At 31.8% G+C, this 16765-nt stretch overlaps 1 protein-coding gene across 6 annotated transcripts; it reads right to left on the reverse strand.

The window, feature by feature from the left end:
* Positions 1-117: 117 nt before the first annotated feature.
* LOC122717417 (trichohyalin-like) lies at positions 118-14114 on the reverse strand. Of its 6 annotated transcripts, XM_043941454.1 has the most exons (16): positions 13987-14114; positions 11840-12112; positions 11612-11713; positions 8080-9006; positions 7106-7496; positions 6272-6624; positions 4617-5048; positions 4076-4249; positions 3710-3916; positions 3380-3631; positions 3013-3299; positions 2852-2954; positions 2572-2766; positions 2198-2501; positions 1491-2011; positions 118-779 (listed from the first exon to the last, which is right to left on the reverse strand). In XM_043941454.1, the coding sequence occupies exons 2-16, from the start codon at positions 12017-12019 to the stop codon at positions 684-686; spliced, it is 4524 nt and encodes a 1507-aa protein (XP_043797389.1). In that variant the 5' UTR covers positions 12020-12112; positions 13987-14114; the 3' UTR covers positions 118-683. The 6 variants fall into 6 exon arrangements, with proteins under 6 accessions (XP_043797389.1, XP_043797388.1, XP_043797387.1 ...); XM_043941453.1 differs by having other exon boundaries at positions 1491-2498; XM_043941452.1 differs by having other exon boundaries at positions 1491-2501.
* Between the last annotated feature and the right edge of the window lie 2651 nt (positions 14115-16765).

A 16765-nucleotide genomic window follows, 5' to 3' on the forward strand; every position in this document is an offset into this window, starting at 1 on the left:
AAAATTGTTAATTATTTTAAAATAAATCATATCGATCCCATCAACGATACATTCTCGTCTCATTCGAATTCTTTTGAAACTCTTACCTGTCCTTTATAGTTGATTGTACACGTTTAATTGTTGGTTTTTTAATAAATTCTTTATTTATACAGCGAAATTAGTAGGTACAATTCGTATAAGGTACAAAACAGGAACGGATTCGAGAGTGATCACATACAAATTCTCGGTTAGGAACAACGAGATGTTACTTACATCGATAAAATGACGACACATTGATAATAAAAAAAGATTCGTGCTTGAAAAAAATAAAGACCAAAAAAAAAAGGATACTTAATAGAAATATTCGATAGCTTTGAATCAATGATATGTTCCAAAGTCTTTCTTAAAATTACAAAAATTTAATCATTCAATTATTTGATTATATTAAACATTACAACACATTTAATTCATACGTTTTTTTTTTAATTTCAGTTTAAGAATAGATTATTTTTAATCTATTTCTTGGATTCTGAGGATAAAAATTTGAGAAATTGATCGAGTCATCTCAAATTATATAATTCCTCTTTGGGAGCCAACACGTTTCTCGAGAGACGAAACACGAGCGAGGGAGCGTGTTTTTCACGTTTCCGTGTTCGACGGAAATAAACGCGACGTAATCGTGTAATTAAAAAAGTGTAGGCGTCTCAAGGCGCGTTATCGGATGATGGTTCGTTGGAATCGCCACTCGAGACGGGTTTCTCGGTATTTTTAGTATCCTCAGTGGTCGATGATTCAGGTACCTGAACAATAATACGATCAAGACGCGTCAGTTTTTAATTTAATCGTTAAATTATAAATATATACAGTTAATAAACTTTATATTATTATTATGTTACATATAATACATATATATAATATATAAATAATATTATATGTAATATAATATTACATATATAAATAAGTAATTGATAAGTAATATTAATAAATACATATATTTATTAAATCAATCATTACCTAGGTTCTCTTTGCATAATTATATTAATAATATTATTATTAAAATTTTACGAATCACTAAAAAAATAATCGCTAAAAATTTTTTTTGACAAATAGATATAAATTTGGCGATATAATTTACTTTATAACTTACAACACAATTTACAACTTAACTTAATAAAAATTATTGGCTCATAATATATTTATTTAATTTTACAATATTTAATGTTTAATACATATATCGTATTATAAAATTAAATAATTATATTGTTCTATGACTATTTTTAATTATTTAAAAATTTTAGTAAAGAAACAAATAAAAATACTATTTCTCGAGTAATAAATTTCAAATAATGAATAATACTATGACTTGGTCATTTTTAATAGAACAATATACAAAAGCACATGAAGCAAAACCATGAATTATCATCGCGTGAATACGAAGACTAGGAAGCGTGCCAAATACTTGGAAACTAAAAATTCAATTAAAAATTTTTTTATGAATAAAATATCCTTACCTGACGAGGTAGATCTGACAATGTGGTCCTTAATCTTCTACTGGGCAGAACATCAGGCATAGGAGGAGGTACTGGTGGTTCCCCATAGACCTCGTGAAGCTCTTCAAGTCTAGTGCTCAACGCAGACCCTCTCCTATTGGTCGCGTTCATCTTGTTCATCAACCATTTAGCCTGTTCCTCCAATCTTTTCAACCTGTCCTCCCTAGCTGATAAAACCTCTTCCGGTGTCCTATTCTTTCCACCAACAACTTTCTTCTCCTCCTGTTTCACTGACCCACCAGCCTCCAAACTGGCGACTCCTTTGCCAGTTTCACCTGGCAAACACGAGGAACCAGATTCCCCCGCAGTGGAGAACTCTTTGACCGTTTCCAAACTCGATAATGAATCCACTGACACGTCATCCGAGTCAACGACGTTGTCTAACGACCTAGCGCCTCGCTTTTCCTTGGCTTCCATCTCTTCGCTCGCTGACGAATTGAAAGACGATGATATTCGTACGTTTGACAAAGACGAGCCAAAAACTGGAGAAAAAAATGGATTAGATGGACCGACGATCAGTGGATCGCTAAATTGAACGTTTTTCACGATCGAAGGTGACACGCTGGAAGGAAAGGGCCCGATAGAGAAGACAGGCTGCATACTGGCTGGACTAGTCACATTGGTTACATAGGACGATATCAAGGATTCTTCGTTCTTTGTTTTCTCACCATCCGTGTTCGTTGGATTTCGAGCATCGATTGCGATCAATGGCTGATTATCTAACGAGGTATCGAGGATAAGATCATCTTTGGCAATGGTTTCTGAAGACGACGTAGACCAAGATTCTATAGTTGGCCCCTTGATGTCTAGTTCTTCCGAACGACCTTCTTTGGGCATGTCTTTTACCATTTCGTCATTTGGACTCGCAAAGTTTGCCGAGGTTATGCTTTCTATTCCTATGAGATCCTGGATGACGTTTGTTAAAGCTTGATCTAGAGGATTTAACGGTTCCTGTGGACTTTCCATCAACTGCTACGAAAAAAGAATCTTAAGGAATATAATTGTTAGGTTTTAAAAATAAATATGATAGTTTTTAACTTACCGGTGATTCTGTTGCGTTTATAGATTCAATGTTTAAACTTGCGTCTGCTACTTCGTTGTCATCTAACTCTGCTTCCGTTTCTGGAGTAGGTGTTCGCTGTTCTAACGTTGTCAAGGAACCTGTCTTCGGCTCGGATAGTTCCGTGTCGGTTGGCTGCTCTGATTCTGTATCTGGCGTCGGTGCTCGAGGACTCTCCTAAAGAATACATGTTTTTATTACATGAAAAAAAGCAAGATTTTAATAAATATCGAATTATATCACTTGATTGATTTCTTTTAACCTTTCGCGGTCTTCTACGTGGACCTAGCCTAATTCTTCCTTCCACAGCGTTGTCCTCTTCGTCGGTATCGTCTCCTCGTTCATCACTGAATCCACTTTCCGCACTGTAATAAAGAATGAACGGTAATAATTCAAAAATATTTTACAAATGTTATATCTTACCTGTTGTTGAAGGAATCATGAGAAGCTAAAGCTTTCCTAGCAGCAAACTCTCGCCTCAAGCTTCTCCATTCCAACTCCGTGTTTGTGTTTTTCTGTCTAGCCGATTCCCATTTCTCACGACAGTATTCCAACTCCTGCTTCAACTCTTGCAACATTTTACGCTTTTGCTGCAATTCGTATCGCAAAATTTTCTCATGTGTGTGAAGTTGATGGTGTTGGACCTGCATTCGATCGACTATCGTCCAAGTTTTGCTTAATTCCGCCGACACTGCTGATAATCTCTTCTCCTAACATACAGATTTAATTTACGAAATTTTTATGAAAAATAATAATATTTTATAGATAGAGAAAGATTATTATTTCTAACCTGCTCTCCGAGTTTGCATTCCAAATGGACGTTCAACTGCTTCATTCGGTTCATCTCCTTCTCCAAATGTTTCTTCTCTAATATCAATTCCTTCAGACGAATATACGTTTTGCTGACTGAAATCACCAATCTAGGACCAGTCGGGGTATCGACAGATTTGTAGCAGATGTTGGGGTCCGAGGAAGATGCCGCGGAAACGGATGAAGCACCTTCCGCGTGACAACTCAGCAATTCCAACAGAACACGCCATACCTGATACAAAGTATCTTTATAAATTTTTTGAATCAGAAAAATTAAAATAATGATATAAAATAAATCTTTGAGAGTTACTTTGGGCAAGTTATGGGCTATGTCTTCCTGCTGCAAGTCGTCTTCTTTCTTCTCTGCTTCACCTTCAATTCCGTTTTCACCGTCAGCACGTTTCTCAGATGCTTTACTGCCCTCGACTTGCTCGATTAAGTCGAGAAGAAGTTTTGGAAGTGCTGCGGCCTCGGTGCCTTCCTCTCTCGCCATGTCGCATATCAGATCGTGATTCTCCTGTTCGAATATTGAAAATTTTCGTAATTATTCTGAGAAGAAATATGTTAAAAAATATAATGCAAATAACTTGTTAAGATATTATCATACATCTTTATGAATCACTGTTGACAAAAGAATTTCAAATTTAAATCAACAATTAATGAATAATTGTCATACCTGAAGTAACTGAGTCAATCGATCAAGATCCATGTCAGCAGAGGTGGCACCTAACAGCATTTGCGTGAACAAGCTATTAATTAGTGACATCTGATTTTGGAGATCCCTACAATCCGCCTTAGTGAGACCCAATTGGGATTCCAAATTTGTTATCTCCGTATCTTGTGCATCGATCTGTCTCCCCCCCAAAAAAATACATCTCGAATATAAAAATAAATATTTTACAATGAAACTCCGTTTATATGAACATCATCCATAAAATTTAATAATATCTTTTTCATTAATAAAATAAAATACTATCTTTTACATATAACAAGTAAAGAATCGATTCATTAAATAAGTAATAGAAATTAAAATTAAATTGGCATAAATTTAAATAAATAAATATTAAACGAAAAATTATAATTAATAATTAAAATTAGATAAAATAAAATTAGATTCTATTATTTCCTAATTATATAAATCTATTTGTCCCTTGAATAAATAAATTTATAGAAACGGAGCTTTACTCTATATCAGGAAAACACTTTTTTTTTAATACCTTCTCGTCAGCCTTCTTTAAGTCCTCCTCCAGACAGTCGCATTGTTTCATCGAGTGATCTAATCTCACCCTGGTCTCCGCGAGCTCCCTGATGGCCGTCTCCTTCAGTTCGTTCAGCACTTTCAGTCTCTCGTTGTAGAGGCTCTTCAGGCTATTGATATTCTCTAGCTGACGTTCGCACTCCAGGCCAACGTCGTCCTTCAACTCCAAGAAGCTTCTGTCTCCCAGTTGGAGAAGAATCTGCGCTAGGTGGTCCTTCAGCTCGTTGGCACGGCGTTCCCTGAGGTAAACGGCTTCTCGCGTCCGATTGGTTAAGTCTGACAAACAACGGATGCGATACCGGTGCTGATCGGATTCTGTTTCCAGCTGGTAGCGGAGATCATCTGCTTTGTCTATTTGAATGCGGATGTCGCTCCTCAGCTCGTCGGATATCTAATGTCGAGATGAGCAAATTCAATAGAATTAATTATAAAAGGAGATAATCTCTCTTATAATGATGATTTTTTAATAAATTTGTCAAGATCATCGTACTAATTGTGAAGATTTTGCTTGTAAAGATTAAAAAGTTATTGATTAAAAAGTTACTAATAAGAAATAGTGGTTAAATTAATAAAATAGTGGTTAGATTATTGTTTATTAATTTAATTTAACTTTTATGTATAAATAAAAAAATTATGTATAAATTTTTGTTTGATATCAATTAATTTATGTTAATTATAAGTTTAATATTTTAAATAAAAATTTATTTAAGTGTTAGTTGATTAGGTTTGGATTAATTTAATCTGACTTATATGTAGCAATAAATTAAAATTAATTGATTAGTTTAAATAACTTTGAATAATAATTTATTAATAAAATATTTTTATTAATAATTTTTTAATGAACGATCGTCAGATAATCTTTGCAATACAATTCAGAATGATAATATATTGAAAAATTATCAAAATCGAAGAGTGATAACTTTTTATAAAAAATGTGATCTTCAATTAATTTTAATGTTAATAAAAAATAGAAGTTTGGGAATTAATTTTTGACAAAAACAAATGAAATGGAAGCAAAAATTGATCCATAAATCAATTTCATAATTTTCTTTAAAATATATGGATATGTCATGAGCTATAAATGTTAAAAAATTATTGGATGTAATTAAATCATGAAAAAGCGAGTTTATTCATTATTTATTCTATTCATTATTAATATTATTACAATATATAATCATTTAATCGTAAGACAAAAAAGTAGATTATGTCAATACGTTTAACTATTTTCTCAATTTAATCTCTCTTTATCTCTTTATTCTATTCTGTTTAGTTCTGTTTACTTCTCTTTTAAAAATTTATTTTACAATTTAAAGTGGTAAACTTGTGCTTTGTCTCAACTATATTTCTTTCATCAAAATTACATTTGAAAGTAAATTCTTTTTACAAAGAATTCAACTCAAACAATTAACTAATTTATATAATTATTATTATATAATTATATAATTATATAATTATATTAATTATATAATTATATAATTATATAATAATATATAATAATAATATATAATTATTATATAATTATAATATATATCTAATCAATTCAATATCCTTTCCTTTTTTACGTTTATCTAAATCTTTTTCTAAAATAATAATAAAAAACATAAAAAGATTTACCTTCAAAATGTTGGATAATCGTTGAGCCTCCAAACGTTGCATAGCCAAATCACGCTCGTCTTGTTTTTGATCGATATCTGTACACCTTTTCAAAGTATTATTAACCACGCTCGTTTGAGCTTGTGCATCGTTCTGAGCAGATCTCAGAAGATCCAACATTCTCGACGTCTCCGAATGAGCTTCTTTCTCCGCGTCTAATTCTCGTCTGAGTCGCTCCATTTCTGACGAAACTGCCGCTATTGCTCTTTGTCTGGCTTCCCTCTTCAAGGTTAATTCTTTCTTAAATTCTTCGATGTTCATTGCGCGATCAGTAGGGGGACTTTCTTGTGGATCATCTATTGATTCTATTGGACCTATTAAAAAATAATAATTATAATAAAGAAATAGAAAAAATTAAAAAATTTTATATATTTTTTTTTATTTAAAATAAATCAATTAACCTTATAATTGTAGAAAATTTTTTGAATTATAGAAAGAAATTGTTGAATTATAGAAAATATTTAATTTTATTTACTGTTTTAATTTGTAAACATATAAAAAAAAAAAATTCAGAAAAATAATAATGAAAGATTTTTTGAAACATTTGACTTTCGATATAAAATAATCAGGATTTGTTGTGAAGAAGGCAGGATAGAAAAATGTTATTGTTATTTTGTGCACGAAATTTACATTTTATAAAAGTTAAAAGTTTTTACTTTTACATCTATTTTATAAAATAACAATATAGAAAAAAAATTGATTTGTTAAAAAAGATTTTATTTCTACTAACATAAGTATATTAATTTCAATTATTGTTTTTTAATTTTATCAGATGATATTATTACTCAAACTTACCAATATCTTCTTTTAAGTCGTCATCCACGCCCTTTCTTTCAGTCTTGATAGTCTCCTTCAGTCTTTGAATCTCGTCCAAAGCGTCTTCAAGAGCCTTTATCTGCTTCTTCTTATCAGAGACTTCCTCTGATAGCTGCGCTTTTAATTTTAAAGTCTTCTGGCTCTCGATATTTATGATTTCCTCCTTCTCCAACAACGAGTTTTGCAGATCTTGTTCGAGACTAGAGATCCTCGCTTCGGCAGTGTTCTTTAACACATTGAATTCATCGATTTTCTTCAACAGCCTTTCCGTTTCCTTCGTGGCGATGTCAAATTTCGCCTTCAGTTTGTCGTATTCCTCCCTATGCTTTTGCAAACTGAATTCTACTTGTTCCTGTCGTATCTTTGATTCCTATAAAAAATAATTATTGATCTTTCATACATAAGATAATTATCTTATAATGTCATTATTATTTTCTCACATTGATTCATCTTTTGACTTTTTCAATNAACTGAATTCTACTTGTTCCTGTCGTGCCTTTGATTCCTATAAAAAATAATTATTGGTCTTTCATACATAAGATAATTATCTTATAATGTCATTATTATTTTCTCACATTGATTCATCTTTTGACTTTTTCAATAATAGGAAATCAATATTAAACATTAAATATTAAATATTAAACATTAAATACTGAAAAATATTGTAAACGTTTTATAAATTTTACACAAATTATATAATTCCTTATAAATAATAAATAATAAAGTAACCAAATAATATTATCTAAAATCTAAAATATTAAAATATCAAAGAATGGCAGAAATAATTTACTATACAAAAAATTAAAAAAAGCTCACTTTCAATAATTATATAATATATCCTTTAAAACAAATGCATTAAATGCAAAACTAGTTGAAGATTACTATGTTGACAAAATAATATCGATATCGTTCGTAGAACGAAAGAATATTAATTAAAAACCAATCAAATTTACTTCATAATCTTTCGTTAACTTCCTCACTATCGTCCTTTGTTCCGCCAAGTCTTTCGCCAATCTTTCATTTTCATCCCGATATTCCAATCGATGGGCCTTCAGACTTTCGACTTCCTCCAACAATCTGATCACTTCCTTCCTATCGAAACTCCGTTCCTCTTCATCACTTATTCTACGTTCTTGCTCCTTAGGCTCTTCTAAATGCAAACGCTTCATCAAACAATCCGTTTCGTCCTCAGACCTCGACTTTTCGAATTGCTCATCAACGTGTCCGGCATTTACTCTAGAAACGATCTTCGTTCGAGCCTCGTCGGTCGTGATTTGTATTTTAAACTCGTGTTCAGGTACTACTTCGATACTGCTATTTGGAAGCTTATTACAAAGATCATCGATTATCCGTCGACAGTGTAAGTCTTGATTCCTCGTTGAATCACAAATATTCGTTGTAAACTTTTCGTCCTCCTTGTCGAGTTCTCGAGAGTTCTTCACCATCGCCTCTAGCCTCTCTACCCTCGACCTCAACTTCCTATCTTTTTCCTGACGAGCATCCCTCTGCCTATATTGATAAGTGTCCCAACCATCCGCCAAAAGATTCTCCAATCTCTCGATTCTGTCCTCCATCCTCCGCCTCTCCTCCCCATCCTCGTCAACCCTTTCCTGCTCCATCGTCAGTCTTTTCTTCAAAGCTTCGTCCATCGTGTCAGACGAGGTGGTAGCCCGTCTCCTGAGTTTCTTTTCCCTCGCTAACTCGACGTACAATGCCTCCAAATTGGCCAAAGTCGCGGTATGAGCGGAGACCAATTGTTGATTGGCCTTTGAGAGATGCGAGATCATTTTCCACAGCTCCATAGTTTCTTGGTGATGAGAGAACGAAGGACCGTGCCCCTCGGCCGTTTGCCAACCTGTCATCTGCGCTGCGTACGTCAACTGCAATATAAATAAATGGACTAATTTCAGAGAGGCTAATTGAATCGAGACAATCGACGATCGGAATTCTGGTTCAAGGAATGGTTACGCGGTCAGATGCTTTCTTCGGATTACAAATGAGAGAGATATCTTGCGTCATGTGTTGCGTCGATTTTGGTTGTAAAAAAAAAAAAAAAAAAAGAAAAAAATGAAGATAGTTGGGAATCAACAAAATTTTATAAGATCGATTTTAAGTTCGATTTCGTTAATGTTTTATGAAAAATTACAAATTTATCGTTGAACTTATGTATATATCTATGTTGCATCTATGGCGCCATGTTGCCCGTTCGTACCGGTAGATAAAAGTATTTCACCGAATTCTATTCTTTTTACATTTTTTTACATTTTTAATCATCGATTGAAAATTCCAATTAATTTAATGAAATTTAAAAATTCAAATAATTCAAATATATGAAGAAATATAAAAATAAAATTTAAAATAATTATTAAATAGAGAGATAGAATAAATACCGACATATTTCTTAAAATAAACATGATCCACAAAACGAAACTAAACCTACCGTCACCGATCTTTTAAAATTTAACAAAAAAAAAAAACAAAAAACTATTTCAAAAAATAATTCCAAAGTCGCATCATCGATCGCGCAAGAGATAACTAAAACTCGCCAAAAAGAAAAAAAAAAGAAAATTCAACGAACGAAAGATCTAACGAAAGATCCTACTGTAATAAACGGCACCAGCCGATCCCAAAAGGATTCGATATATTGTGTACTCTCAGTTCTTTCTTCAGTTCTGAAAACCGTCCTAAACCGTCCCAGGGTTCCATGCAAACGTTGCAAAGGAGACCGATTGTTCCCACGATATCGATCGTCGCCGAGCTTTCAAGCTCGATCCACGTCGAACGATCCACGAGAATGCACTGGCACGAGGATGAGAGCGTTCTCTGAGGAGGCTCGAGATTCGGGGCACGTGATCGCTATCGATGCCTGCGAACCCGCCGCGCCACAGTGGCCGTGACTCAGCGTGTTCTCCCAAATCACCAAGAGCTTTTTGGAGCCAGGCCAGATTTTCCGCGGAACAAAAGAGCGCACCTCGGAAAATTTCCTCCCGGCATTCCACCGATACGATACCACCGTTTCCTCGGGAAGACAAAAACCACCAACGTTTGCTGTAAAATCGATTGCGCAGAGACAGAGAGAGAGAGAGAGAGAGAGAGAAAGAAGAGGATATCGTTTTCGAGAATACTGAGTGGAGGATTTACAGGTTAAGTTTTATTGGTGTTTTTTAATAGGAAGTGACTGGATTCTTTTTTTTTTTTTCTTGAGATTCTGACAATTCCGAGAATCACGCGAGTGATGAAAATAAAAATATAGAAGATGTATCCTGGGTTGAAAGTTAGTAGAATATTTATTATATTCGAGGATTGGAAAAAGGTAGTTGGTTGTTTGTGGTAATTTGATAGTTCGAGTAAATTCATAGGAAGTGATGTAGGAGATATTGCTGTATATTTAGTGGATCTTTTTCTTAGAATTCTAGAAGAATCACAGAATAGATGGAAATAAAAATACACGTATGAGACACGAAGGTGATGATATAACTTCGCTTGAAAGTCGTGGGATATCTGTTTTCTCGAAAATTCGAAAAAATTAAGTGATTGTTTAATTTTCGGTAGATTCGTAATTGAGTTGATGGTTTTGATGAGATATATAAAAGATATTATTTTCATTTTTCAGGAAAGAATCGTAATTAAAAATAGGAAAAAATTAAATAGATATTAACAAATATTGATCTATGAAATCAAATAGTTAATGTATAAGTATTTAAACATTTTTCAAAAAAATGATATTTAAAACTATCAAGTCCAATGCAATGTGTACATTGATTCTACAAGATTCTGAAAAGTGATGTAATCCACAGGAAATTAATCGACTAAAAATATACAAAGGATGAATTTATGATCTTGTTTACGTTCTACTTTCTACTTATAATATTTATCTTCCTTTGTCATCCTGGGATTTCCTGTGTATCAAACATTCGTATGTAGATCGATTCACTCGAACTCGATAATATATTTTCGTTCAACAGATTAACTGCAATCATTCTAACTGCAGTTTAAAACTGCGTTTTCAATGAAGCAAGAACAAACTTTTCAGTTTTCACTTCACTATAAACTATTAAAATTTCATCTCCTTTTCTTTTTTTAATTTTGTTATTAATTTTAAATTATTTTATAAATATCAACAGTATAATAATTTCACTTACTGTTAATTCAATCGATTTTTGACAAAATAATATTTAATTTTATGAATTTTATGAAACGCATCAACCATTTCGAATAAATACAATATATAAGCAGCAAACTTTGTCCCATTTATTGATTTGATAATAATAAAAACGTAGAATAGAAAAATACGTAGAAAAACATTTTACAACAACAGAAATAGCACGATTTCTCAAATATCAATAAAAAAGAAACGAGAAAATACTGGGCAACAATCGCTTTTTCAAGAGATCCGGAAGACCGATAAAAAAAAAAAAAGAAAAAGTTTTATCCTCCTTATTTGTTTCGTTGAGAACGCGGCTTAAGGGAAAAAGCTTCGCTCACCAATGTTTCTCGCCGAGGAGATCGCAAGTTCGACAAACTCGGAGCCGATGGTCTTTGACTCCACCATTCTTCGTCTCTGAAGGTCGCGTAAGGACTCGGGCCCTGCAAGATTCCGCGGAATTAAAATAAAATCCGAAATATATAAAACGCGTAAAATGCGTTTCCTCGCGGCTATCCTCGCCCCGCTATCCGTTCCACGAGACGATAAATATTCGTTTTATATTTAACCTGAGATCGAGGTTCTTCACCCACGTCGAACGCGTTGGCCCTCGTCCTTTGTCGTATATTTTCGTTCGCGTATTCCGGACACCAGGATTCCTCTGCACCGTAGACAAACGCCTCCTCGTTACGTCCCCTCAAAAGTGCCGACGGGGACGGTGCTCTGTTACTACTGCCAGCCGCACCCATGTTGCACTTATTTCACTGAAAACGTTAATCTCCTCGTACGTGTCGCGATTTGAAATTTGTTCGCTCTTCTCGATAACGATTGGAGAAAAGTATCTGAAACGACATTTATTATTTGCAATATATATAGTATATTATCGTATTAATAATAATTATATAAGTGAAAATGTTTGAGTAATAGTAAGTAATAATTTTCTTTTTTGTAGAATGGAATAATGAATATTAAATATTTAAAAAATAATATCAAATTTTCTTTTCATTGATATATTTTTGTTATAAAATATGGTATGTATATATATATATATGAGTTTATGATTTTTCAGTTTTTTAATGTTATTGTTTTCTATCACAATTTCGCAAATTTTTTCTTAAAGAAAAAAAAGATTTCTGGAATCTAAAAGTTGGAATTATTTTTAATCTTTTTTTAGAATTTTTAATTAATCTTTGATATTTTAAATGAATATTCGTAAATGAGAAAAATGGATTTTCGCGTAAGGAAATCTTAATTTCTACTATTTTTTTGTTAGATTTTTGTTTTAAAATTTTTAATCGTTCTTCTTTCGTGTTTGAAACTTTTAATAAAAAGTTCTGAACTTCCATGAAGGCGGAATTGGATATCTTATATTGGACGTCTCATAAGTTTCGTTTATCATTTATACGAACATCAATTCAAACTTTCCAAAATTACCAATTTATCCTCGAAGAGTTATGAAACAAGAAAATCAAGTCTGAACCAAGTCAAACAAATCTGTTCGTTAGTCTTCTCGCTAATGCACGAAATCTCAATTAACTTCGTAGAATGAGTTGGCACAGAAGAAAAAAGTCGGACCGGGTCAGCTCGTATTTTTAGAAGACAGATCGGTCTAGATCTTTTTTAAAAATTTGTATTAATCTTTCTTGACAAGAAAAAGCGAGGACGCAAAACGGGAAAAGGCAATTTCGTTGTTTTGAATGGAAACAAATGAACCAAATTTCTTCCCCCTTTTTCTTTCTCAATGATCGAAATTCTTCTCTCCTCTGCTGGATAGATCAAAGGTGCCACTTTTACAGCGGAGAATCCTCGAACAAGCTTTATGACTCGCGTGCCGCCACGTCTTTCCTCGCAATACGAGGCGCGATGTAAATATGCTTAAATATAACTCGATCGAAAACGGCCGCACATTTTCCAGCGAAACGAAAACAAAGAATAATATTCTTCAAATCTCACACTACTTTGTACAAATTTGCTTTTAGGATAATGAAAAATTCCATTCGAAGAAGCAGAAGATGCAGAAAATTTAAATTCCATTAGAAAAAATTGCAGATATATTAAATTAGCTTTTAAAAGCTTAAACTTTTAAAGCTTATATTAAAATTTAACAACTTTTAAAAAGTGGAATTATTTATATATAGATCAATTAGACTTTTAAATAACGATTCGCTAAGATTCGCTAAATAATTTTCTTAAAATGATAAACAGAAGAATGAATGCACGATTCTTCGATGTCTCGGATTTTCGATTTCATACATTTATAAATTTATATTTATAGTTGTGTTAAAAGAACGAACAATAAATTCGATTGATCGAACAGATTTGCGAGAAATAAGATCACAAATAATCAATTACGATTGCAACACAAACGTTCAACGGGACATCGAGACAAACGAGAACACGAGTCGCAAGTCGGATGCCGTAAATACATCATAAATAGATGTACCGAGCAGTTCAACACGCGATCCAAATTTAGATCCATAAGAACGGTCCGTCGTGACGGCTTCGAATTCTATCGAGTATATAATTTAAAAACGTTCGCACAAGTTTTGGTAGATATAATCGCTACGCCACGAGTGGAGATTGCGCAGAAGCAAGAGGAAATTGCGAAATAGTGGTTCTGGAATCGAGCGAAAACTTGGAACGTGGATTTGATTGGATCAAATGAAGATGATTTTCGATGATCGAATCTTTCAGGATTGATCGTTGATTAACTCACCCGGTGGTCATCCGTGGAATCGTGGTTCATAGGGTTCGATTTCCTTAGGGTCAACGACGACACTTGACTACCGTCGCTGCTTGCGGCCAGCGACTCACTTCTCTAAAAATATCGTTTCGAAAGACCGCGTGCGCGTGGACGACGAAGCGTTTGTTTCGGTAGGCGCGCATGCGCGCTCGCCATTTCCGTATAACGCCAGAGTAGAGTAATCTAGAGAGTCGGTACTTTAGCTTCAGTAAACTTCCTGGATCGTTGAGGTGATCGGTTTTTTGGCGAGAAATCGAATTCGTTGTTTGATGTTGTTGTGATTTGAAGAAGGGGAGATTTGAGACGTTTGTTGCGTTGTATATAAAGAGTTATATGATTTATACTACATATACTATATGACTTATGCATATTTGTTTAATGATAAATTCATTTTATCGTAAACAATATTCTTATTTGAATTTTGAAAATAATTTATGTGAATTAGTTATTGTAATTGGATATAAAAGATATTTTCAGTCCTGAATAATGAAAGAAAATATAAATTCAATTATCTAGAATATTTTCTATATTTATATCGAAATAAATGTTGTGAAATAAATGCGTGTCAATAAATATTTAACTTTGTAATTGAATTTCGAATTGTATAAGATAAAACTTGATTTGAGTAAAATTATATTAAAGAGTAAAATTATTAATTCGTATAAAATTAGAAAAAATTTTGTAATAAATTATATACAAATTTTACAATATAAATACATTAATTTATTATATATATACATACAATCGTATACATAAATTAACTTACATTTGTATTTAGAAATCTAACATTATTTTCTCATCATAATGAAAAATTCATGAAATAATGATTAAATTATCATATGTAAATATAATACGCAAAAATTATTTTATTAATCTATTTTTTATTATAATGTGTACAAAAAGAGTCATTATATCGTCAAAATTATTATTAATTTTATAAACGCAACACTTATCATTACTTTATTTTACATTTTGTTAGTCTGTCTGTGATCCAACATTCTTACTAAGATTTCGTAAGTAGCAATTATTGCTCTCAACTGTTGTTGGCACATGTTCGTTGTTAAAATTGATTATAGTTATTTGTTCATATATCGTTAACATTAATTCGTATATTAATTCTTAATATTAATATTAAAATTAATTTTCACAAATTAAAAGTGAGAAATATCATTCCGTAGATCTTGAATAGTATTTGAACTTACAAATTGTGAAGAAACTATCAACTAGTTTATCTAATGCGCATCGTTTTGGCAAATAAAAAGACACCGTCAATCACTGTTTACAAAAACGATTTCCAGAAAAAGAAAGAAACTTATGCCAAATAAACTGCGTACAATTTATAAAATAAAATATGGAAATATTAAATCATAAACTAATTGCGATTGTTTGTTTGGCAAATTTTCTGGTATCGTAAATTTACAACTAGCCCCATGACGAGTATATACGAAAACGAAATCGAAGAAGAAACGCAACGAAAACACTACTTGAATCTAACAATAGCGCCGCTCTTAATCTATATTTAGTCAATTTTTCGAATGATTCGACGCAGCAGTACACGTGTTTGTGAACAGAAACATCTCAACTTCCTGTACGACGACATCTTCCTGTCAACATGGCATTGGAATAAAAGAAGGAGTTAATAAGCTTAATTATATAACTTAATTATAAAATTTATTGAACAAATTTTATCGGTAATTCGATTTTAAAATTAAAATTTATGGAGAATCATCTTCAACTGGTTATTTTGTTCATTTTAAGACGATTTAAATACATAGTTAAAAGCAATTTTAAAATTCATTAAACGAGTTATATCGATAATAAGATTATAAAAAGTTTTAAAATTATAAAATGAAGGACTAACTTTCATTTGTTATTTTGTTCAAATTAAGCTTATCTGCTTTTCTGCAATATAATAAGAATTTTTATCTAAAAATAATTTAGTAGACGATGTATAGGGATTTATTATCATACGAAATTTATTTTCATGGCCAAATGATCATGAATCATGAAAATTTAGATTTTTGCAAGAATGGATTTATTGAATATAATATACGAAGGGTATAATATTATTCGATATAATATTACACTGAATGTGACAAGCTTAACATAAAAGAGAATGAATTCGAAGATTATCTTAAAGATCAAGTATTTTATTATTTACAAAATTGCACTAGCTAAATTCTCTATTGTTGCTAGGCGAATTAAAATGACAACAATAACAAATTTCGCAAGATGGAACTTGTTGTTGAGAATCCGCTTAATTTCGTGGATTAATACCTGTAAAATATATTTGCAAAGATGACTCATGCCATAATGCACTTGCTTTGCTGTGTTTACAATATAAAAATAATGAAAGCTTTTTCTTAGGAATTCGATTGTGCACATTATAATATAATATATAATTTACAATCAGATTTTAATTTTAAAGAGAAAATGTAAAATTTCAAAATTTGAGAATTTAAAAATTTAAAATCTTAGAAACGTGAAATTTATGATATATTTAAACTTTAAGATATTTATATTATATGTTGATATAATATTTTAAAATCTTTTAAAATTAAAAAATTTTAAAATTTGAAAAGCTGAAAATTTGGAATTTTGAAATTAGATATTTGAATTTTAAATGACATCTCAAATTTCAAGATATACATATATATACACATGTGCATTAAGATTATGCATATTAATGATTAAAATTTGGAGCTTCAAAAAAATTGAAATAAAAAAAATTAAAAAATTTGAAAAACATTCA

Source organism: Apis laboriosa, unplaced genomic scaffold, assembly GCF_014066325.1.
Source record: "Apis laboriosa isolate Shangri-la unplaced genomic scaffold, ASM1406632v1 scaffold50_cov145, whole genome shotgun sequence".
Lineage (NCBI taxonomy): Eukaryota > Metazoa > Arthropoda > Insecta > Hymenoptera > Apidae > Apis > Apis laboriosa.

Coding starts and splice junctions, on each gene's coding strand:
- LOC122717417 (XM_043941452.1), bottom strand. CDS start 12,019: ATGGGTGCGGCTGGCAGTAGTAACAGAGCACCGTCCCCGTCGGCACTT. Junction 4,250..4,616: donor TAAAGAAGGCTGACGAGAAG/GTATTAAAAAAA, acceptor GGGGGGAGACAG/ATCGATGCACAAGATACGGA. Junction 2,767..2,851: donor CACGTAGAAGACCGCGAAAG/GTTAAAAGAAAT, acceptor TGTATTCTTTAG/GAGAGTCCTCGAGCACCGAC.